At 46.1% G+C, this 22752-nt stretch overlaps 3 protein-coding genes across 3 annotated transcripts; 1 reads left to right on the forward strand and 2 right to left on the reverse strand.

Annotated features, from left to right (window-relative positions):
- Nucleotides 1-1544: 1544 nt before the first annotated feature.
- On the reverse strand, nucleotides 1545-8492 carry LOC124489227 (extracellular calcium-sensing receptor-like). Its single transcript, XM_047051917.1, has 11 exons — nucleotides 8275-8492; nucleotides 7826-8117; nucleotides 7174-7416; nucleotides 6838-6933; nucleotides 6166-6469; nucleotides 5897-6051; nucleotides 4550-4780; nucleotides 2766-2889; nucleotides 2448-2641; nucleotides 2053-2331; nucleotides 1545-1973 (listed from the first exon to the last, which is right to left on the reverse strand). The coding sequence occupies exons 1-11, from the start codon at nucleotides 8490-8492 to the stop codon at nucleotides 1545-1547; spliced, it is 2565 nt and encodes an 854-aa protein (XP_046907873.1).
- Nucleotides 8493-10568: 2076 nt separating this feature from the next.
- Nucleotides 10569-15907, reverse strand: LOC124489230 (extracellular calcium-sensing receptor-like). Its single transcript, XM_047051920.1, has 11 exons — nucleotides 15822-15907; nucleotides 15344-15635; nucleotides 14904-15146; nucleotides 14553-14648; nucleotides 13963-14266; nucleotides 13669-13823; nucleotides 13273-13503; nucleotides 12771-12894; nucleotides 11517-11710; nucleotides 11121-11399; nucleotides 10569-11041 (listed from the first exon to the last, which is right to left on the reverse strand). The coding sequence occupies exons 2-11, from the start codon at nucleotides 15599-15601 to the stop codon at nucleotides 10613-10615; spliced, it is 2313 nt and encodes a 770-aa protein (XP_046907876.1). The 5' UTR covers nucleotides 15602-15635; nucleotides 15822-15907; the 3' UTR covers nucleotides 10569-10612.
- Nucleotides 15908-16311: 404 nt separating this feature from the next.
- Nucleotides 16312-21359, forward strand: LOC124489231 (extracellular calcium-sensing receptor-like). Its single transcript, XM_047051921.1, has 11 exons — nucleotides 16312-16584; nucleotides 16782-17024; nucleotides 17280-17375; nucleotides 17662-17965; nucleotides 18105-18259; nucleotides 18425-18637; nucleotides 19584-19598; nucleotides 19970-20093; nucleotides 20218-20411; nucleotides 20529-20807; nucleotides 20887-21359. Exons 1-11 carry the CDS (start codon nucleotides 16327-16329, stop codon nucleotides 21313-21315), a joined length of 2310 nt encoding a protein of 769 aa, XP_046907877.1. The 5' UTR covers nucleotides 16312-16326; the 3' UTR covers nucleotides 21316-21359.
- The last annotated feature ends 1393 nt before the right edge of the window (nucleotides 21360-22752 follow it).

Here is a 22752-nt window from a genome sequence, read left to right on the forward strand (position 1 = left end):
ACCTGGACTACTGTGAACTTTTTAGGGTGAGTAGAGTCGTTTACTTTTGCTTTGTTTACATATTTGTGACTGGACAAGGACGTTGGTAATACTTGCTGTTGCGACTTGATCGGCCGGGTTGCTTCTGTCGATGTTGGGTTTTATATCTTAAAGATCCCATGACATACTGTTTTTTGATGCTTTTCTACAGGCCTTAGTGGTCCCCAATACTGTATTATTTCCCGAAATTCTGCCTTGTGCAGAATTACAGCCACTACGAGCAGTCCCACAATGAGCTTTCCTCAGGACGTGCTGTTTCTGTGTCTGTAGCTTTAAATGCTATGAGGAGGAAAGAGGCGGGGCTAACTGCCATGCTTCGGTTATTTGCAAGGCATGATGTCCCGAGGAAAACCAATACCGCGCTTGTATGGTCGTAGCTCATGTTCTCATTGGTGGGCCAAATTCTCTGTGCAGGCAAAGTAGAGAAAGGGGAGGTAACCTTGGCTCTTATGATGTCATCAAACCAACATTTTCCAAACCGAGCATTTCAGCTTTTGTTTCTTCAAAGGCGGAGAAGAATACCCAGGGCTTGGTTTACACCTATCAACATTTCTAGCTACTGGGGGACCAACGGCAGGCTAGGGGAACTCATTAATGCTAAATAACCTCCTAAAGTGAACATTTCGTGTCATGGGACCTTTAATCAGTTGGCTGATATGAGCCGCAGTAACAGCAGACAAAAAATCGGACTCACACATTTTCAAAAAATATTGAAATCACAGGAAATGGTCTGCAGTAACGTCTCTCTGATGCATGAAGGTCAGAGAGATAATTTTTGAGACAAAAGGCAGTTGTTGTGCAGTGTGCCTTGTGATATATGGTCCTGACAGCTTTCTTCCTGGTCACAGAGCACGGGGAACCCACAATGGCTGCAAAGCCAACGTATCTGAAAGACTCCAATAAACAAGCATCAAAAGAAATCATGAAAAGTAATAGAGAGTCAGAGTCAGATAGCTGAGCGGTAAGGGAATCGGGCTAGGAACCATAAGGTCGCTGGTTCGATTCCCGGCTGTGCCAAATGAAGTTATGTCCTCGGGCAAGGCACTTCACCCTACTTGCCTCAGGGGAATGTCCCTGTTCTTACTTTAAGTCGCTCTGGATATCGCGTCTGCTAAATGACTAAATGTAAATATGTAGATGATAATAATTAAATGTAAGATATGAACAACGGGATATAAAATAAGACTTAATGTAGAGGTTAGCATTCGCATTTAATTTGACAGTGTACCGTAGACAGACAAGGAGAGACAGAAAAATCTACAGTTGTTTCTAAAAACTGTCTTTTATTATTATTCAATAGTTATGAATATACAACAGACTCACTTTTGGACAAAGCAGGCTAGACATTTTTGACAAAATAAAGGACCTTGATTTAACTCGTAAGATATGAGACAAAGTGTACATTAACTTATTTTAACATTAGAAGATTTCTCAGTAAAATTCACAGACCTCAATGAAGTCACTAAAAGCAATAGCAAAGTATTATTATACAGAAGGCCTTGATGTTATTTGGCCATCATCTGTTTCTTGGTGTTCCTCTCAGGCCTTAGCAGGATGATGTAACACTTTGGGGCAAAGATGCAGACCAGAAGTCCGTAACTGGAGGCCAGGATGGCAAAGATCTCCACGGCAACCGTGTACTTCCCCGGAGAGCTGACGTAGGCGGGGACGAATGCCACCCACACGGCGCAGAAGATCAGCATGCTGAAGGTGATGAGCTTGGCCTCATTGAAGTTGTCTGGGAGTTTCCTGGCCAGGAAGGCCAGGAGGAGGCAGAGGGAGGCCAGCAGGCCGATGTACCCCAGGACCAGGGAGAAGCCTGCAATGGAGCCCACAGCACACTCCAACAAGATCTTGGGCCCGTGGTCTCCTCTGATGCCCCTCTCTGTAGGCCAAGGGGGGGCCAGGGACAGCCACAACACACAGATCAGCACCTGGGAACAGAAAGCCTTCAGTTATAACCCTGAAGCCACTGCTTGGTAGTTCATTACATTGTAAGCTTGTCAGGCCCACCTGTACCAGCGTGCAGAGAGAGATGCCCAGCCTCTGCTGGTTGGGACCCAGGTACCGCATCAGGTTCTCTCCAGGGAGGGTGGAGCGGAAGGCCACCAGAACCACCATGGTTCTGCTCAGCAGGCAGGAGAGGCACAGCACGAAGCTGATCCCAAACAGGGTGTGTCTCAGCATGCAGGACCAAGGCCTGGGCTGACCAATGAACGCCAGCGCACACAGGAAGCAGAGCTTGAGTGACAGCAGAAGCAGGAAGCTCAGCTCTGAGTTGTTGGCCCGCACCTAAACAGATTAATGAATACAAAAACATTACAAAGGAAACCTAATTTTTAAGACAACAATTATGTCATGATGTAACAGCAGTATAGCATGTTCTAAATCACCCAGTGTACTCGTACCAGTGGCGTGTGTCGGTGACAAATAAAAGTAATCAAGGTTGCGGCTGTTAGTGTTGCCCCGACAACAGAGATGACGGACAGGACGATTCCCATGCTGTCGCTGAGGGACAGGTAGTCCACCTGCTGGGGGATGCACTCAGTGTGGTCTGGGCTGGACCAGAACCTCTCAGGACACCGACTGCATTCCACTGACCCTGAGAGGGAAGGGCCAGAGTCGGGAGAAGAGCTCAGTTCTGATCAGAATCAGAGTCACTTAGAATCAGAGAGTCAGTATCAGAATTGGAATCTAGAATTAGAATCCCAGTCAATCCCAGGTACCTGTCTCTCTGCTGACCTCCCCCTCTGAGCAGGGCAGACAGTCGAAGCAGCAGATTGGTCGGCCCTTCTGTGCCGCCTTCCAGGTGCCAGGGGGGCAGGGAGTGCTGCACACAGACACGGGCACCTGGGGGAGTGTCCTGGCATCATTAGCATGCTAACGTAGCATATCTGCACATCATTAGCAATTCTAGCATAGCATATCCTAGCATTATTAGCAATGCTAGCATTATATATCCTGTTATTGTTAGCAATAGCAATGCCAGCATCACCAATCCTGGCATTGCTAGCATCATACAGTTTGTACTGGCATAATTAGCAATCCTAACCTTATATACTAGCATCATTAGTGTGGCACACAGGATATGTATGTAATTGTCCACTTGCTTATATGTAGCATTTTTATTGTGAATTACAAAGGGCACAAGATCACCGCGGTTATAAAAGCAGTGGCCTCGCGCTGCATCAGCGTTTCTTAGTTGGCGGTTAACATCTAACCTGAGAAGCCAATAGCGACCAGCCGACTCTATTTTCATTATTCTTTCAGGTAGGTAAACGTCACACAATCGTTCATACGGTTGTAATTAGTAGTGTACTACTAATTATATTACACTATACAAATATACAATATTTGTATAGTGTACCTTTATATCGTAGCACATGTACATTGTAGCATATTAGCTCTAGCTGTCTTTCAAGCTTACTATTCTAAAGTAAGGCGAGTTACATTTAGTCATTTAGCAGACGCTCTTATCCAGAGCGACTTACAGTAAGTACAGGGACATTCCCCCGAGGCAAGTAGGGTGAAGTGCCTTGCCCAAGGACACAACGTCATTTGGCTCAATCAAACTGGCGACCAGATTAATAGACCGATTCCCCACCGCTCAGCCACCTGACTCCCTAGTTAGCACTAGCTTGTAGGTTGTTGTCAAACTACACTTGTCAAACCATGTTGAAGGGAGTCACTGTAACATTTGTCTGACTCGACTGATATATTAATGTTAGAGCTATAGTGTTTTTTGTTTTTAACATTTTCTGTTGTTGTTTCCTCCTAAATGTAGTCAAATGTACACGGCTAGAGCCAGGGCGCGAGCAGTTAGTTTATCGTTTCCAAGGAAACCAGACAGCTCACAGGGTGTAAAGGCCGTTCACAGTAAGGAGGATAACTGGTGATATTTCTGATTATTTTTTCTGCCTTTCAAAAAAATCTTAACACATTTTTCCATACACAACAATACACAAAAACGTTTTTATATATTATCAAATACTTTCATTTGATTTACAGAACCACGACATAACCTTTCAACAGTAACCTCTTCCAGATATTTTATTTGACAAAATAGCACTAAAATACCACCAAATTACTAGCCTGACGTTGTCATACATAATTGTAGTCAGAATATGAGTCGGATAACTCTCCGTTGGGCTGTGAGTATTGGGCGTGTTTCAACCGAACTCGTAAAACAAATGTCTCTTCACTGAATTGGATAGACCAACAACCAATCAGAGCAACGCAAATATGTTGTTTGTTGAAAACAAATTGATTACGTTACTGTTGATCATCTGTCCATCATCATATAAAGCCCACCCTGACAATTTCAGTGATCCGAACAGCTCCTGTTTGGACATAGTTTTTCCCCAACCGAAGTTCCCCAGACCCAACTTCCCGACCAAAATTTTTTTTTTTGTGGGCGGGGCTAAGTTGGGCTGGCAGCCAGGCTACCAAATTACTCCATAGTATTGCTTCACCTTTGCACATAGTTTTTCAAAATGTTCTTGAATCTTACCTCACGTCCACTCCCACTACCCCACATCACTCTCTCGATTTCCAGGTGAAACTGGCCCCCCGATCCATCAGATGTCAAAAAATGTCCGACGGAGGCAAATTCTGCCCCACCCTGTGGGGTCACATGCCAGTTGATGATGTCATAGGAAGCAGGTGGATCTCCATTCTGGTCAAAGTGGACGGGATCACCCACATGTGTGGTGAAGTTCACACCTCTCAGGTACTGAACAATCTGTAACAGAGCATACAACTCCCATTACAAGGCTTGACATTAAGGCCAAATTATTGCTAGGCAATGCCGGACATGATGATAAGAATTTGATCTACTGTAAAATCAATTAGATGGTCAGAGACTCATGCAGCCCAGTTGAGGGGGGAATTGCGGCGCTATCGTCAAAGTTAACAACAAAACCGACCTAACAAAATGCCAGAGATGAAGGTACATTGTTATTACCAAATGTTTTCTGGTTTTATTACATTTACGTGTTTAGTAAAAATTGGTGACGTCGCCTCAGAGTGGGTGGAGACCAATGTTGTTCCACTAAATACATTTCTGAGAAAGCTTCAGTGTTCCTGTGCATACATGGAAGACTCTGACAGAATTGCATCTCTGCAGCACTTCATCCAGTCCAGAACCCGAGGTCCTGAAGTCTCGACTTTTACTATACTCAAACGATGCAATGTTTAATATACCTCTCTGATTTAACGAGTCTGACTAACTGTTGCGACATCTCAGGTGGGCTTTGGCTACGATGTACAGCTGCAGAGATTATGTTGGCCCATGCTACACCCTTTCACCAAGTTTCATACAAATGGGGCTAGTAGTTTTTGTGTAATCCAGTCAAAGGGCGTACAAAAATACAGGAGCACACCCCACAATTTCCACAAAAATTGTACCCTCTCTAGTTATAATTTCAGATCCTCCTCTTTGTTCAAAGGAACAAGCTCTTTTAGATATGACAAATGTAAGCCTGCCAATGTCACAGAGACTTCAAGTAATTTGTACGAAACAAGCCCAATCAGTTATAAACTAACATTTTATCAATTTGCTATCTGTCTATAGTTGTCATATTTACTATACATTAGCAAATGTTTTTGTTTTGGACAAGTACATTCAGGTGTTAGAGCAAAACATTTGTCTAACTTGCCCGAAGGACAAGTGGCCCAAACAATTAATGTCAACCCCTGCCCATTTTATAGTATTTGGTTGCTAATCATGAAAATAGATATAATAAACAGAATAAAATAGGTTCTAATCATTTGGATTGATAATCCCTTAAAGAATAATAATCCTTTTGATTACATGTTTCTAAATCCTTATTCAGTATGATGTTGAAGGTCAGCTCACGTCTTTGGGCTGCAGGCGCTGGAGGTTGGGACACTGGTCTCCAGGAGGGCAGGCCAGCATGCCATGCAGAGCGTGGGCGATGGCGTACACTGCCTTGTACACGTTATAGGTGCCCCTCAGCTGTGACACGTCTGCGTACATACTCTCCCCCTCCACTGGGTTTGACAAATTGAAACAAGCAGATTTACATGAAAATCATGTCAAAGTGAGTCAATCAAGACCTTCATTGTTATGAACAAGACAGTTTTCCTATAACAGATAGCACTGACCTATGACCTCTGACCCTGAACACAGCCGAGCAGTGCCCTGACTGGCCTCCAAAGAACACCCAAACAGCTCTTCCCACAATTCCCTGAGGAAGGGATCGTGATGGGGCGAGGGCCCGCCTGGCCTCAGCTGGGTCAGGAAGGCTCCCAGCCCAGGGATAGGGGCCCTCCGGAGGGCAAACCCGATGGTGCCGGCTAGCGAGGGGAGGTTCTGGGGGACCGAGAGGCTGGTGAAGGTGACCCAGGCCTCGCTAGCGATCCACTGCTTGTCTGTGATGTTCTGACGCACCACCTCCTTCATGAGAGCCTGCAGGCAAACAGGAGGAGAGAAGTGACAACTGTCTGGAATACCGATCTGACGTTTCCAGTAAATCAAAAACATGATATCCCCTGCATCAAACAGGTCATTAGTAACGTGTATACTATGTTAACCTGAGATTTTAAGAGATGAAAAAAATATTAAGCATTTATGAATTAACATTTTATATACATTCTGTTAGAGCCTGTTTGCATCTGTTTCTCTTCCACAGATGTGGAACCTGCTGTACACATAACATGTGCTAAATAGACCAGATATTTTTCAAATGCATACATGGCAACAATACAAGATAATGCTGCAAGTGGAATCAAATACATTATGAGTATCGGAGACAGACCTGTATTGACGAGGCTCACCTGTGCATCCTGGGGGCTGGCAAACACCACCACAACTGTGGCAGAGGACCTCTGGATGGTGTCAACCACCCGACTGATCCTGCTCTGGGAATGGACCTTAAGGGACGGGAAAATTATGATTACAAAGAAAGACACTGAGGAGAAGTGAGACAGAGAGACTAATGAGAGAGAAAAAAGAGAGAGCAGCAGACACAAATACAAAATCAAAAACACACAGAAACAGATACCGACACGAAAACAATGAGGCAGGTCTTCAGAAAGTATTTTGGGGACCTCAGAGAAAGAGAGAGAAAGCCTATACCAATGGATAAACAGACACAGACTTGTCTAGAATACCTTTGGGATGACCTCAGAGTATGAGACACACACTCCAGAGCCCCTCAGCTCCTGCAGCAGCATTTGGACCCCGTACTTCCCGTAGTCATCGTCCCCAGACAACAAGCCCACCCAGGTCCAGCCCAGCCGGGACAGCAGCCAGGCCATGGCCCGCGCCTGGAAGGCATCGCTGGGAACAGTCCTGAAGAAGGAGGGGTACTTCCTACTGTCACTCAAACACGCACAGGAAGCAAAGTAGCTCACCTGAGGGGAAAGAAGAGAGAGAGAGAAAATGACAAAGGAAAGGGAAAGTAGGAATCTGATTTAAATTTAGGTAGGTAGGTGGGTAGGTACTATATTCATCTATGAGGGGAAATATCAGCGTAATAGTAGGTAAGATAAAAAAGATATACAAATAAATACACAGGGCTAACACAGGGTAATAAAGAGGGTAAATTCACGTATGCATGAAACAATTTAAACGCAGGTGACACAGCAATGGAAGCAAATCAGTATGATTACAGTATAATTAAAGCCATTACAATTTGCCATGACACACAAAGATGAAGTCTTTAGACATAGAAAAACTGTTGTTCTCCCTCATATTTGGGCACAGCATCGCAAAAAAAGGAAGGAAGTGGAAAGAATATTTATTAATAACCTCCCAACCTACCATAGGCAGGGTAAACACTCCCAGGGTCTGTGCCACCACGATGGAGGAGGAGGAGCTGGTGTCTCCGATGATGACTGGCACCTCGGGGGTTGTGCCACAGTCTGTACCTGATATGGAGTCTTCCTGCCCGGTCACCATGCCCAGGGCTGCCCCCAGGGTTATGCCCTCGGCCAGGCAGGAGTCTGAGGCCAGGTACCCCAGCCTGAGCCCAGGGAGGAGGCTAGGGTTACGGTTCACCTCCTCCACAGCAAAGATCATAGTCTGGAGCCAGCGGTATGCACGCTGGTAGAAACTGGAGCAGGGACACAAGATAGAGGGAGGGAAAGGAGAAGAAAAGAGTTCTGGGTTAGAGGACCTAGGTTTGCACAACTGCAAAGAGGGAGATTGAATCATTTCACAGATGACACTTTAAAAACAACTCTATACATTTGCTTTTACAAACCACTTACATGGTACAGTTCGTATTGCTGCGCTTGCTCCTAAACTCTAGCTCAGGTTCTGGAGCTTCCACATGGATGGGGAACAGGCCCCCGATCACCACATCCCCTGCCCGATATACACTGCCGGACACAGGCTTAGCCAACAGCCGGCAGCCCCCCCCTCCTGCCAGCCCCAGAACCAGCCCAGGGAGGCAGGCCAGCAACCACAGCCAGCCAGAGAGCCACATCACCTGGGGAGAGAACCAACGGAGAACCATCACATGGAGCTGAGAAAAGAAGACCAACTTAAAGGATGGACAGTGATCAGACACAGTAAGATAAAACAATCTATTCTCACTGTACATTTATTTTGTGTTCATGAAATTATACTTCACCTGAAAAAACATTTTAATTGGTAAACAGATTAATAAGAAAGAGAGCGATACAGAAAGAGAGGGAAACTCAGAGGAGACAGAAATGTTCCTGGGCATCCTCCTGCCTGAGAGAAGGGGAGAGGAAGAAAGAGGAGACAGCCAGGGTATCACTGATATAGGAAGAAATTAGCCTGGGGCTAAATAATCCATGGCCACCATGGGGCACCCAGTGAGATACAGCTGAGACAGGGAGGGCAGGGCATTCTGGGGGAAAGGGGTGTAATTGGGGAGAAGCCATGTGAGCGTATTGTAATAACGTGGGTTTGTAGCCTTGTGAAACCACATTGCCTTACTCTTCTTTTACGATTCCTATTGTTGTACGAGAGTAACAAAGAATTAGGGGTAGGGGACGCACAGACCTAGTTGGCTTTAGAAGGCTGTCACCAGGGCATGGAAGCTCCTATTGGGTCAAACGAGGTGTCAATCGAAAGGGCAGAGTGTGGCGGCCATTTGGACTTTCTCCAATTGTAAATACTCGAAGCACTCCTCTTATGAGCGATAGTGCGTGAAAGACTGAACAAAAATTAATTGGCGATGGCAGAATGAAGCAACAAGATCGTGGCCATGTGTGGATATAGTTCATTTTTTGGACAACTACTCGACATGGTTAGATAATTTGGACCTTTAGGAATGTCACCAGACAATTTTTGTTGGGATCTTTTGCATACCTGGACCACTGAACTTTTTAGTCGTTTGCTTTTGCTTTGTTTACATATTTGTGACTGGACAAAGATGTTGGTAATACTTGCTGTTGCGACTTGATCTTGAAATGGTTTCCATAAGTACAAGCACAAATATCGTAGCTTTCCAATGATGTAACATCCGTGTAGCAGTCTAAAAAATATATTTGTTAGAATTTAGTGAGTCGTAACTGAGGTAGGGAGGGGCAGCGTTTCTGACTCGGGGGCCGGAGTTTGAGGTTAGTAAGTTGTTTATTATATGGCATTTTTATCTCTTTTCATTTTGTAAATGAAAATAACTGGTAGGCTAATTGTAGCTAGCTCTTAAGTCTTCTCACGTTGTGTTTCAGGTATTGCCTAGCAACCAATTACTTTTGATAGAAAGCAGACATCACGGTTCTGCTAAAATGGCTTCAACACAAATAGAGACTCTTTTAGAAAGTTAACCATTTCTTCGTCGCTGTTGATGTCTTTAATATCGTCTGGTTAGTAAAACTCAGCTGACTCATCGATATCGCTCATTTTGAAGATGTCGTCTGAGGAGAGCAATAATCCGTATCAGACCGCAGACTGGCGATGAGGTCAATACACGGCTGGCATGACTACCCGTTAGCCAATCAGAACGCTCGTACTGTCATTGCCATATAGTAAATATTTTGATTTTTGTGTTTTTTTTTTTTTTTCAACAAGCATCAAGCAACAAGCATCAAAATAAATTGTGAAAAGTAATACGTAGATGATAATAATAAAAAATGTTACAGTGTACTGTAGACAGACAAGGATAGTCAGAATAACTACAGTTGTTTCTAAACACTGTCTTTTATTATTATTCAATAGTTATGCATGTACAACACACTATCTTTCGGACAAAGCAAGCTAGAATATTTAGACGTTATTGACAAAATAAAAGACCTTAAGGTGAATTGTAAGATATGAGAACAAAATGTGCTTTGTGAACAACATCCGGTAACATTAACTTATTTTAGCATTAGAAGATTTCTCACAGACCTCAATGAAATCACTAAAAGCAATAGCAAATTATTATCATTTAGAAGGCCTTGATGTTATTTGGCCATCATCTATTTCTTGGTGTTCCTCTCAGGCATCAGCGGGATGACAAAAGGATCCACAAAAGGTTTATCAATAGGCTAACAATCTGTCACAATGAAAAATATATATCACTGCACCATTATGTAAAACACATGGAACTCTGAGAGGTCACTAAGCTATAGCAAAGTATTGAAGGTCTTGATGTTATTTGGCCATCATCTGTTTCTTGGTGTTCCTCTCAGGCCTCAGCAGGATGATGTAACACTTTGGGGCGAAGATGCAGACCAGAAGTCCGTAACTGGAGGCCAGGATGGCAAAGATCTCCACGGCAACCGTGAACTTCCCTGGAGAGCTGACATAAGCGGGGACGAACGCCACCCACACGGTGCAGAAGATCAGCATGCTGAAGGTGATGAGCTTGGCCTCGTTGAAGTTGTCTGGGAGTTTCCTGGCCAGGAAGGCCAGGAGGAGGCAGAGGGAGGCCAGCAGGCCGATGTACCCCAGGACCAGGGAGAAGCCTGCAATGGAGCCCACAGCACACTCCAACAAGATCTTGGGCCCGTGGTCTCCTCTGATGCCCCTCTCTGTAGGCCAAGGGGGGGCCAGGGACAGCCACAACACACAGATCAGCACCTGGGAACAGAAAGCCTTCAGTTATAACCCTGAAGCCACTGCTTGGTAGTTCATTACATTGTAAATTTGTGAGGCCCACCTGTACCAGCGTGCAGAGAGAGATGCCCAGCCTCTGCTGGTTGGGACCCAGGTACCGCATCAGGTTCTCTCCAGGGAGGGTGGAGCGGAAGGCCACCAGAACCACCACGGTTCTGCTCAGCAGGCAGGAGAGGCACAGCACGAAGCTGATCCCAAACAGGGTGTGTCTCAGCATGCAGGACCAAGGCCTGGGCTGACCAATGAACGCCAGCGCACACAGGAAACAGAGCTTGAGTGACAGCAGAAGCAGGAAGCTCAACTCTGAGTTGTTGGCCCGCACCTAAAGAGATTAATAGTTACAAAAACATTATAAAGGAAACCTAATTTTGTAAGACTACAATTATGTAATGATGTAACAGCAGTGTAGAATGTTTTAAATCCGGCAGTATACTTGTACCAGTGGCGTGTGTCGGTGACAAATAAAAGTAATCAAGGTTGCGGCTGTTAATGTTGCCCCGACAACAGAGATGACGGACAGGACGATTCCCATGCTGTCGCTGAGGGACAGGAAGTCCACCTGCTGGGGGATGCACTCAGTGTGGTCTGGGCTGGACCAGAACCTCTCAGGACACCGACTGCATTCCACTGACCCTGAGAGGGAAGGGCCAGAGTCGGGAGAAGAGCTCAGTTCTGATCAGAATCAGAGTCACTTAGAATCAGAGAGTCAGTATCAGAATTGGAATCTAGAATTAGAATCCCAGTCAATCCCAGGTACCTGTCTCTCTGCTGACCTCCCCCTCTGAGCAGGGCAGACAGTCGAAGCAGCAGATTGGTCGGCCCTTCTGTGCCGCCTTCCAGGTGCCAGGGGGGCAGGGAGTGCTGCACACAGACACGGGCACCTGGGGGAGTGTCTTGGCGTCATTAGTATGCTAGAATAGCATATCCTAGCATTAATAGCAATGCTAGCATCATATATCCTGTTATTGTTAGCAATAGCAATGCCAGCATCACTAATCCTGGCATTGCTAGCATCAGACAGTACGTACTGGCATCATTAGCAATGCTAACCTTACATACTGACATCATTAGTGTGGCACACAGGATATGTATGTAATTGGCCACTTGCTTATATGTAGATTTTTTACATATTAAAAAAGTTACAAAGGGCACGAGATCACCGCGGTTTTAAAACCAGTGGCCTCGCGCTGCATCAGCGTTCCTCAGTTGGCGGTTAACATCTAACCTGAGAAGCCACTAGCGACCAGCCGACTCTACTTTCATTATTCTTTCAGGTGGGTCAACGTCACACGATCGTTCATACGGTTGTAATACGTTTTGTATAGTGTACCTTTATACTGTAGCACATGTACATTGTAGTATATTTATATATATATAATTAGCTCTAGCTGACTTTCTAGCTTACTACTCCAAAGTAGGGCGAGTTAGCACTAGCTTGTAGGTTGTGGCCAAACTACACATGTCAAACCATGTCGAAGGGAGTCACTGTAGCATTTGTCTGACTCGACTGATATATATTAATGGCAGAGCTATGGTGTTTTTATTTGTAACATTTTCTGTTGTTATTGTTTCCTCCTAAATGGCCAGAGTCGGGAGAAGAGCTCAGTTCTGATCAGAATCAGAGTCACTTAGAATCAGAGAGTCAGTATCAGAATTGGAATCTAGAATTAGAATCCCAGTCAATCCCAGGTACCTGTCTCTCTGCTGACCTCCCCCTCTGAGCAGGGCAGACAGTCGAAGCAGCAGATTGGTCGGCCCTTCTGTGCCGCCTTCCAGGTGCCAGGGGGGCAGGGAGTGCTGCACACAGACACGGGCACCTGGGGGAGTGTCTTGGCATCATTAGCATGCTAGAGGAGCATATCTGCACATCATTAGCAATTCTAGCATAGCATATCCTAGCATCATTAGCAGTGCTAGCATCATATACAGTAAACTGGCATTGTTAGGAATGTCAGCATAATTGATGTACCATCATTAGCAATGCTAGAATAGTATATCCTGTTATAATTAGCTCTGCTAGCTTCACAAATCCCGGGATCATTAGTAAAGAGATGATCAAGTATCCTTGCATAAGTTTTTACTCTTGCAAATATTTAGTGGACAATATACTCCTAAAATACAAAATACTATCAAAATGTTAAAAAATACCACTGCACCCTCCCCTTTGCATACATTTGTATTTCCTTGAGTCTTACCTCACGTCCACTCCCAGCACCCCACATCACTCTCTCGATTTCCAGATGAAACTGACCCCCCGATCCATCAGATGACACAAAATGTCCGACGGTGGCAAACTCCACCCCACCCTGTGGGGTCACGTGCCAGTTGATGATGTCATAGGAAGCAGGTGGATCTCCATTCTGGTCAAAGTGGACGGGATCACCCACATGTGTGGTGAAGTTCACACCTCTCAGGTACTGAACAATCTGTAACAGAGCAACTCCCATTTTACAGTATTTGGTTGTTAATCATGAAAATAGATCTGAATAAAATAGGATTGAATAATTTGGACCGATAATCCCTTAAAGAATAATCCCTTTCATTACGTGTTTCTAAATCCTTAGTCAGTATGATGTTAAAGGTCAGCTCACGTCTTTGGGCTGCAGGCGCTGGAGGTTGGGACACTGGTCTCCAGGAGGGCAGGCCAGCATGCCATGCAGAGCGTGCGCGATGGCGTACACTGCCTTGTACACGTTATAGGTGGCCCTCAGCTGTGACACGTCTGCGTACATACTCTCCCCCTCCACTGGGTTTAAAACGATCACAGAATTACACAAAAACATGGTTAACAGTGACGGTCAATATGACAAAAAGTATGACAATGCTATGCTTCATTTCGTGACGATCAACACAGTCGTTTTTATCCTGTAACAGACAACACTGACCTATGACCTCTGACCCTGAACACAGCCGAGCAGTGCCCTGACTGGCCTCCAAAGAACACCCAAACAGATCTTCCCACAATTCCCTGAGGAAGGGATCGTGATGGGGCGAGGGCCCGCCTGGCCTCAGCTGGGTCAGGAAGGCTCCCAGCCCAGGGATAGGGGCCCTCCGGAGGGCAAACCCGATGGTGCCGGCTAGCGAGGGGAGGTTCTGGGGGACCGAGAGGCTGGTGAAGGTGACCCAGCCCTCAGTTGCGATCCACTGCTTGTCTGTGATGTTCTGACGCACCACTTCTTTTAAAAGAAACTGTAGAATAAAAAACAGGATAAAGGAAGTTGCTTTTTTCTGGCAGAGAAATTGACAGATCTGTCTTTTACAGAATGTTGTATGTGGACCTCAGGTAAGTGCTACATACACCTGGCAGTCTCTGTGAAGATGTGACAATGGCAGATATCAGGGCCACATCAAATATAGGCATCGGGCATCTCTGCCCTACGATATTCTTCCGATGCATATAGCAACAATACAAGATAAAGCTGCAAGTGGAATTAATTGTGAGTATTTGAGAAAGACTTGAACTGACAAGACTCACCTGTGCGTCCTGGGAGCTGGCAAACACCACCACAACCGTGGCAGAAGACCTCTTGATGGTGTCAACCACCCGACTGATCCTGCTCTGGGAATGGACCTTAGGGGAGGAGAAAAGGATGATTAGAGAGAGAGAAGAGAAGTGAAACTGAAGAGAAGTGAGAGAAAGAGGAAAGAGAGAAGAGAGAGAAGAATGTACAAAATCAAAAACACAGAAACAGATACCGACACGAAAACAATTAGTCAGGTCTTCAGACAGTACTTTGGGGACCTCAGAGAGGGAGAGAGAGTGTGAAAGAGAGAAAGAGGAAAGCTTATACCAATGGATGAACAGACACAGACTTTTGTAGAATACCTTGGGGATGACCTCAGAGTAGGAGACACACACTCCAAAGCCCCTCAGCTCCTGCAGCAGCATTTGGACCCCGTACTTCCCGTAGTCATCGTCCCCAGACAACAAGCCCACCCAGGTCCAGCCCAGCTGGGACAGCAGCCAGGCCATGGCCCGCGCCTGGAAGGCATCGCTGGGAACAGTCCTGAAGAAGGAGGGGTACTTCCTACTGTCACTCAAACATGCACAAGAAGCAAAGAAGCTCACCTGGTGGGAAAGGACAGACAGGGTCAGAAAGAGAGACAAACAAAGAAAGAAACAAGAAATAAACCCAGGTTTAAATTTTCCTGGAAACACAGATGTAATCTTTAGATAGAAGCAGTTTCTTTGCACAGCATCCCAGCAGAGTTAGGAGGGGGAAAGAAGAAGTAGTATTCATCCATACACGGAGCCTCCCTGCCTACCATGGGCAGGGTAAACACTCCCAGGGTCTGTGCCACCACGATGGAGGAGGAGGAGCGGGCGTCTCCGATGATGACTGGCACCTCGGGGGTTGTGCCACAGTCTGTACCTGATATGGAGTCTTCCTGCCCGGTCACCATGCCCAGGGCTGCCCCCAGGGTGGTGCTCTCGGCCAGGCAGGAGTCTGAGGCCAGGTACCCCAGCCTGAGCCCAGGGAGGAGGCTAGGGTTACGGTTCACCTCCTCCACAGCAAAGATCATGGTCTGAAGCCAGCGGTACGCACGCTGGTTGAAACTGGAGCAGGGGAGCAAGATGGAGGGAGGGGAGGGAGAAGAAGAGAGAGTTCTGGGTTAAAATATATGGAAAAGAGGGAAGACATTTTAATGAGAAAGAAAAACGATGGCAAAGAGCAGAAATTGGAACAATTTCACATACTACTTTGATAAACAATTATATACCTTTAATTTACAAACCACTTACATGGTACAGTTAGCGTTGCTGCTCTTGCTCCTGAACTCTAGCTCAGGTTCTGGAGCTTCCACATGGATGGGGAACAGGCCCCCGATCACCACGTCCCCTGCCCGATATACACTGCCGGAGACAGGCTTAGCCAACAGCCGGCAGCCCCCCAAAGAACCAACGGAGGCCAGGCAGAGAACCATCACATGGAGGAGACAGAAGATACAAGTTGGTCTTCTTTTCTCAGCTCCATGTGATGGTTCTCCGTCAGTCCTCTCCCCAGGTGATGTGGCTCTCTGGCTGGCTGTGGTTGCTGGCCTGCCTCCCTGGGCTGGTTCTGGGGCTGGCAGGAGGGGGGGGCTGCCGGCTGTTGGCTAAGCCTGTCTCTGTTTTTCTTTCTCATTAAAATGTCTTCCCTCTTTTCCATATATTTTAACCCAGAACTCTCTCTTCTTCTCCCTCCCCTCCCTCCATCTTGCTCCCCTGCTCCAGTTTCAACCAGCGTGCGTACCGCTGGCTTCAGACCATGATCTTTGCTGTGGAGGAGGTGAACCGTAACCCTAGCCTCCTCCCTGGGCTCAGGCTGGGGTACCTGGCCTCAGACTCCTGCCTGGCCGAGAGCACCACCCTGGGGGCAGCCCTGGGCATGGTGACCGGGCAGGAAGACTCCATATCAGGTACAGACTGTGGCACAACCCCCGAGGTGCCAGTCATCATCGGAGACGCCCGCTCCTCCTCCTCCATCGTGGTGGCACAGACCCTGGGAGTGTTTACCCTGCCCATGGTAGGCAGGGAGGCTCCGTGTATGGATGAATACTACTTCTTCTTTCCCCCTCCTAACTCTGCTGGGATGCTGTGCAAAGAAACTGCTTCTATCTAAAGATTACATCTGTGTTTCCAGGAAAATTTAAACCTGGGTTTATTTCTTGTTTCTTTCTTTGTTTGTCTCTCTTTCTGACCCTGTCTGTCCTTTCCCACCAGGTGAGCTTCTTTGCTTCTTGTGCATGTTTGAGTGACAGTAGGAAGTACCCCTCCTTCTTCAGGACTGTTCCCAGCGATGCCTTCCAGGCGCGGGCCATGGCCTGGCTGCTGTCCCAGCTGGGCTGGACCTGGGTGGGCTTGTTGTCTGGGGACGATGACTACGGGAAGTACGGGGTCCAAATGCTGCTGCAGGAGCTGAGGGGCTTTGGAGTGTGTGTCTCCTACTCTGAGGTCATCCCCAAGGTATTCTACAAAAGTCTGTGTCTGTTCATCCATTGGTATAAGCTTTCCTCTTTCTCTCTTTCACACTCTCTCTCCCTCTCTGAGGTCCCCAAAGTACTGTCTGAAGACCTGACTAATTGTTTTCGTGTCGGTATCTGTTTCTGTGTTTTTGATTTTGTACATTCTTCTCTCTCTTCTCTCTTTCCTCTTTCTCTCACTTCTCTTCAGTTTCACTTCTCTTCTCTCTCTCTAATCATCCTTTTCTCCTCCCCTAAGGTCCATTCCCAGAGCAGGATCAGTCGGGTGGTTGACACCATCAAGAGGTCTTCTGCCACGGTTGTGGTGGTGTTTGCCAGCTCCCAGGACGCACAGGTGAGTCTTGTCAGTTCAAGTCTTTCTCAAATACTCACAATTAATTCCACTTGCAGCTTTATCTTGTATTGTTGCTATATGCATCGGAAGAATATCGTAGGGCAGAGATGCCCGATGCCTATATTTGATGTGGCCCTGATATCTGCCATTGTCACATCTTCACAGAGACTGCCAGGTGTATGTAGCACTTACCTGAGGTCCACATACAACATTCTGTAAAAGACAGATCTGTCAATTTCTCTGCCAGAAAAAAGCAACTTCCTTTATCCTGTTTTTTATTCTACAGTTTCTTTTAAAAGAAGTGGTGCGTCAGAACATCACAGACAAGCAGTGGATCGCAACTGAGGGCTGGGTCACCTTCACCAGCCTCTCGGTCCCCCAGAACCTCCCCTCGCTAGCCGGCACCATCGGGTTTGCCCTCCGGAGGGCCCCTATCCCTGGGCTGGGAGCCTTCCTGACCCAGCTGAGGCCAGGCGGGCCCTCGCCCCATCACGATCCCTTCCTCAGGGAATTGTGGGAAGATCTGTTTGGGTGTTCTTTGGAGGCCAGTCAGGGCACTGCTCGGCTGTGTTCAGGGTCAGAGGTCATAGGTCAGTGTTGTCTGTTACAGGATAAAAACGACTGTGTTGATCGTCACGAAATGAAGCATAGCATTGTCATACTTTTTGTCATATTGACCGTCACTGTTAACCATGTTTTTGTGTAATTCTGTGATCGTTTTAAACCCAGTGGAGGGGGAGAGTATGTACGCAGACGTGTCACAGCTGAGGGCCACCTATAACGTGTACAAGGCAGTGTACGCCATCGCGCACGCTCTGCATGGCATGCTGGCCTGCCCTCCTGGAGACCAGTGTCCCAACCTCCAGCGCTTGCAGCCCAAAGACGTGAGCTGACCTTTAACATCATACTGACTAAGGATTTAGAAACACGTAATGAAAGGGATTATTCTTTAAGGGATTATCGGTCCAAATTATTCAATCCTATTTTATTCAGATCTATTTTCATGATTAACAACCAAATACTGTAAAATGGGAGTTGCTCTGTTACAGATTGTTCAGTACCTGAGAGGTGTGAACTTCACCACACATGTGGGTGATCCCGTCCACTTTGACCAGAATGGAGATCCACCTGCTTCCTATGACATCATCAACTGGCACGTGACCCCACAGGGTGGGGTGGAGTTTGCCACCGTCGGACATTTTGTGTCATCTGATGGATCGGGGGGTCAGTTTCATCTGGAAATCGAGAGAGTGATGTGGGGTGCTGGGAGTGGACGTGAGGTAAGACTCAAGGAAATACAAATGTATGCAAAGGGGAGGGTGCAGTGGTATTTTTTAACATTTTGATAGTATTTTGTATTTTAGGAGTATATTGTCCACTAAATATTTGCAAGAGTAAAAACTTATGCAAGGATACTTGATCATCTCTTTACTAATGATCCCGGGATTTGTGAAGCTAGCAGAGCTAATTATAACAGGATATACTATTCTAGCATTGCTAATGATGGTACATCAATTATGCTGACATTCCTAACAATGCCAGTTTACTGTATATGATGCTAGCACTGCTAATGATGCTAGGATATGCTATGCTAGAATTGCTAATGATGTGCAGATATGCTCCTCTAGCATGCTAATGATGCCAAGACACTCCCCCAGGTGCCCGTGTCTGTGTGCAGCACTCCCTGCCCCCCTGGCACCTGGAAGGCGGCACAGAAGGGCCGACCAATCTGCTGCTTCGACTGTCTGCCCTGCTCAGAGGGGGAGGTCAGCAGAGAGACAGGTACCTGGGATTGACTGGGATTCTAATTCTAGATTCCAATTCTGATACTGACTCTCTGATTCTAAGTGACTCTGATTCTGATCAGAACTGAGCTCTTCTCCCGACTCTGGCCATTTAGGAGGAAACAATAACAACAGAAAATGTTACAAATAAAAACACCATAGCTCTGCCATTAATATATATCAGTCGAGTCAGACAAATGCTACAGTGACTCCCTTCGACATGGTTTGACATGTGTAGTTTGGCCACAACCTACAAGCTAGTGCTAACTCGCCCTACTTTGGAGTAGTAAGCTAGAAAGTCAGCTAGAGCTAATTATATATATATAAATATACTACAATGTACATGTGCTACAGTATAAAGGTACACTATACAAAACGTATTACAACCGTATGAACGATCGTGTGACGTTGACCCACCTGAAAGAATAATGAAAGTAGAGTCGGCTGGTCGCTAGTGGCTTCTCAGGTTAGATGTTAACCGCCAACTGAGGAACGCTGATGCAGCGCGAGGCCACTGGTTTTAAAACCGCGGTGATCTCGTGCCCTTTGTAACTTTTTTAATATGTAAAAAATCTACATATAAGCAAGTGGCCAATTACATACATATCCTGTGTGCCACACTAATGATGTCAGTATGTAAGGTTAGCATTGCTAATGATGCCAGTACGTACTGTCTGATGCTAGCAATGCCAGGATTAGTGATGCTGGCATTGCTATTGCTAACAATAACAGGATATATGATGCTAGCATTGCTATTAATGCTAGGATATGCTATTCTAGCATACTAATGACGCCAAGACACTCCCCCAGGTGCCCGTGTCTGTGTGCAGCACTCCCTGCCCCCCTGGCACCTGGAAGGCGGCACAGAAGGGCCGACCAATCTGCTGCTTCGACTGTCTGCCCTGCTCAGAGGGGGAGGTCAGCAGAGAGACAGGTACCTGGGATTGACTGGGATTCTAATTCTAGATTCCAATTCTGATACTGACTCTCTGATTCTAAGTGACTCTGATTCTGATCAGAACTGAGCTCTTCTCCCGACTCTGGCCCTTCCCTCTCAGGGTCAGTGGAATGCAGTCGGTGTCCTGAGAGGTTCTGGTCCAGCCCAGACCACACTGAGTGCATCCCCCAGCAGGTGGACTTCCTGTCCCTCAGCGACAGCATGGGAATCGTCCTGTCCGTCATCTCTGTTGTCGGGGCAACATTAACAGCCGCAACCTTGATTACTTTTATTTGTCACCGACACACGCCACTGGTACAAGTATACTGCCGGATTTAAAACATTCTACACTGCTGTTACATCATTACATAATTGTAGTCTTACAAAATTAGGTTTCCTTTATAATGTTTTTGTAACTATTAATCTCTTTAGGTGCGGGCCAACAACTCAGAGTTGAGCTTCCTGCTTCTGCTGTCACTCAAGCTCTGTTTCCTGTGTGCGCTGGCGTTCATTGGTCAGCCCAGGCCTTGGTCCTGCATGCTGAGACACACCCTGTTTGGGATCAGCTTCGTGCTGTGCCTCTCCTGCCTGCTGAGCAGAACCGTGGTGGTTCTGGTGGCCTTCCGCTCCACCCTCCCTGGAGAGAACCTGATGCGGTACCTGGGTCCCAACCAGCAGAGGCTGGGCATCTCTCTCTGCACGCTGGTACAGGTGGGCCTCACAAATTTACAATGTAATGAACTACCAAGCAGTGGCTTCAGGGTTATAACTGAAGGCTTTCTGTTCCCAGGTGCTGATCTGTGTGTTGTGGCTGTCCCTGGCCCCCCCTTGGCCTACAGAGAGGGGCATCAGAGGAGACCACGGGCCCAAGATCTTGTTGGAGTGTGCTGTGGGCTCCATTGCAGGCTTCTCCCTGGTCCTGGGGTACATCGGCCTGCTGGCCTCCCTCTGCCTCCTCCTGGCCTTCCTGGCCAGGAAACTCCCAGACAACTTCAACGAGGCCAAGCTCATCACCTTCAGCATGCTGATCTTCTGCACCGTGTGGGTGGCGTTCGTCCCCGCTTATGTCAGCTCTCCAGGGAAGTTCACGGTTGCCGTGGAGATCTTTGCCATCCTGGCCTCCAGTTACGGACTTCTGGTCTGCATCTTCGCCCCAAAGTGTTACATCATCCTGCTGAGGCCTGAGAGGAACACCAAGAAACAGATGATGGCCAAATAACATCAAGACCTTCAATACTTTGCTATAGCTTAGTGACCTCTCAGAGTTCCATGTGTTTTACATAATGGTGCAGTGATATATATTTTTCATTGTGACAGATTGTTAGCCTATTGATAAACCTTTTGTGGATCCTTTTGTCATCCCGCTGATGCCTGAGAGGAACACCAAGAAATAGATGATGGCCAAATAACATCAAGGCCTTCTAAATGATAATAATTTGCTATTGCTTTTAGTGATTTCATTGAGGTCTGTGAGAAATCTTCTAATGCTAAAATAAGTTAATGTTACCGGATGTTGTTCACAAAGCACATTTTGTTCTCATATCTTACAATTCACCTTAAGGTCTTTTATTTTGTCAATAACGTCTAAATATTCTAGCTTGCTTTGTCCGAAAGATAGTGTGTTGTACATGCATAACTATTGAATAATAATAAAAGACAGTGTTTAGAAACAACTGTAGTTATTCTGACTATCCTTGTCTGTCTACAGTACACTGTAACATTTTTTATTATTATCATCTACGTATTACTTTTCACAATTTATTTTGATGCTTGTTGCTTGATGCTTGTTGAAAAAAAAAAAAAAACACAAAAATCAAAATATTTACTATATGGCAATGACAGTACGAGCGTTCTGATTGGCTAACGGGTAGTCATGCCAGCCGTGTATTGACCTCATCGCCAGTCTGCGGTCTGATACGGATTATTGCTCTCCTCAGACGACATCTTCAAAATGAGCGATATCGATGAGTCAGCTGAGTTTTACTAACCAGACGATATTAAAGACATCAACAGCGACGAAGAAATGGTTAACTTTCTAAAAGAGTCTCTATTTGTGTTGAAGCCATTTTAGCAGAACCGTGATGTCTGCTTTCTATCAAAAGTAATTGGTTGCTAGGCAATACCTGAAACACAACGTGAGAAGACTTAAGAGCTAGCTACAATTAGCCTACCAGTTATTTTCATTTACAAAATGAAAAGAGATAAAAATGCCATATAATAAACAACTTACTAACCTCAAACTCCGGCCCCCGAGTCAGAAACGCTGCCCCTCCCTACCTCAGTTACGACTCACTAAATTCTAACAAATATATTTTTTAGACTGCTACACGGATGTTACATCATTGGAAAGCTACGATATTTGTGCTTGTACTTATGGAAACCATTTCAAGATCAAGTCGCAACAGCAAGTATTACCAACATCTTTGTCCAGTCACAAATATGTAAACAAAGCAAAAGCAAACGACTAAAAAGTTCAGTGGTCCAGGTATGCAAAAGATCCCAACAAAAATTGTCTGGTGACATTCCTAAAGGTCCAAATTATCTAACCATGTCGAGTAGTTGTCCAAAAAATGAACTATATCCACACATGGCCACGATCTTGTTGCTTCATTCTGCCATCGCCAATTAATTTTTGTTCAGTCTTTCACGCACTATC

Source organism: Hypomesus transpacificus, unplaced genomic scaffold, assembly GCF_021917145.1.
Source record: "Hypomesus transpacificus isolate Combined female unplaced genomic scaffold, fHypTra1 scaffold_186, whole genome shotgun sequence".
NCBI lineage: Eukaryota > Metazoa > Chordata > Actinopteri > Osmeriformes > Osmeridae > Hypomesus > Hypomesus transpacificus.

Coding starts and splice junctions, on each gene's coding strand:
- LOC124489227 (XM_047051917.1), bottom strand. CDS start 8,492: ATGTGGCTCTCTGGCTGGCTGTGGTTGCTGGCCTGCCTCCCTGGGCTG. Junction 8,118..8,274: donor AGCAATACGAACTGTACCAT/GTAAGTGGTTTG, acceptor TCCCTGCTCCAG/TTTCTACCAGCGTGCATACC. Junction 2,642..2,765: donor GGAGGTCAGCAGAGAGACAG/GTACCTGGGATT, acceptor CTTCCCTCTCAG/GGTCAGTGGAATGCAGTCGG.
- LOC124489230 (XM_047051920.1), bottom strand. CDS start 15,601: ATGATCTTTGCTGTGGAGGAGGTGAACCGTAACCCTAGCCTCCTCCCT. Junction 13,824..13,962: donor TTCAGGGTCAGAGGTCATAG/GTCAGTGTTGTC, acceptor TTTTAAACCCAG/TGGAGGGGGAGAGTATGTAC. Junction 11,711..12,770: donor GGAGGTCAGCAGAGAGACAG/GTACCTGGGATT, acceptor CTTCCCTCTCAG/GGTCAGTGGAATGCAGTCGG.
- LOC124489231 (XM_047051921.1), top strand. CDS start 16,327: ATGATCTTTGCTGTGGAGGAGGTGAACCGTAACCCTAGCCTCCTCCCT. Junction 17,966..18,104: donor TTCAGGGTCAGAGGTCATAG/GTCAGTGTTGTC, acceptor TTTTAAACCCAG/TGGAGGGGGAGAGTATGTAC. Junction 20,094..20,217: donor GGAGGTCAGCAGAGAGACAG/GTACCTGGGATT, acceptor CTTCCCTCTCAG/GGTCAGTGGAATGCAGTCGG.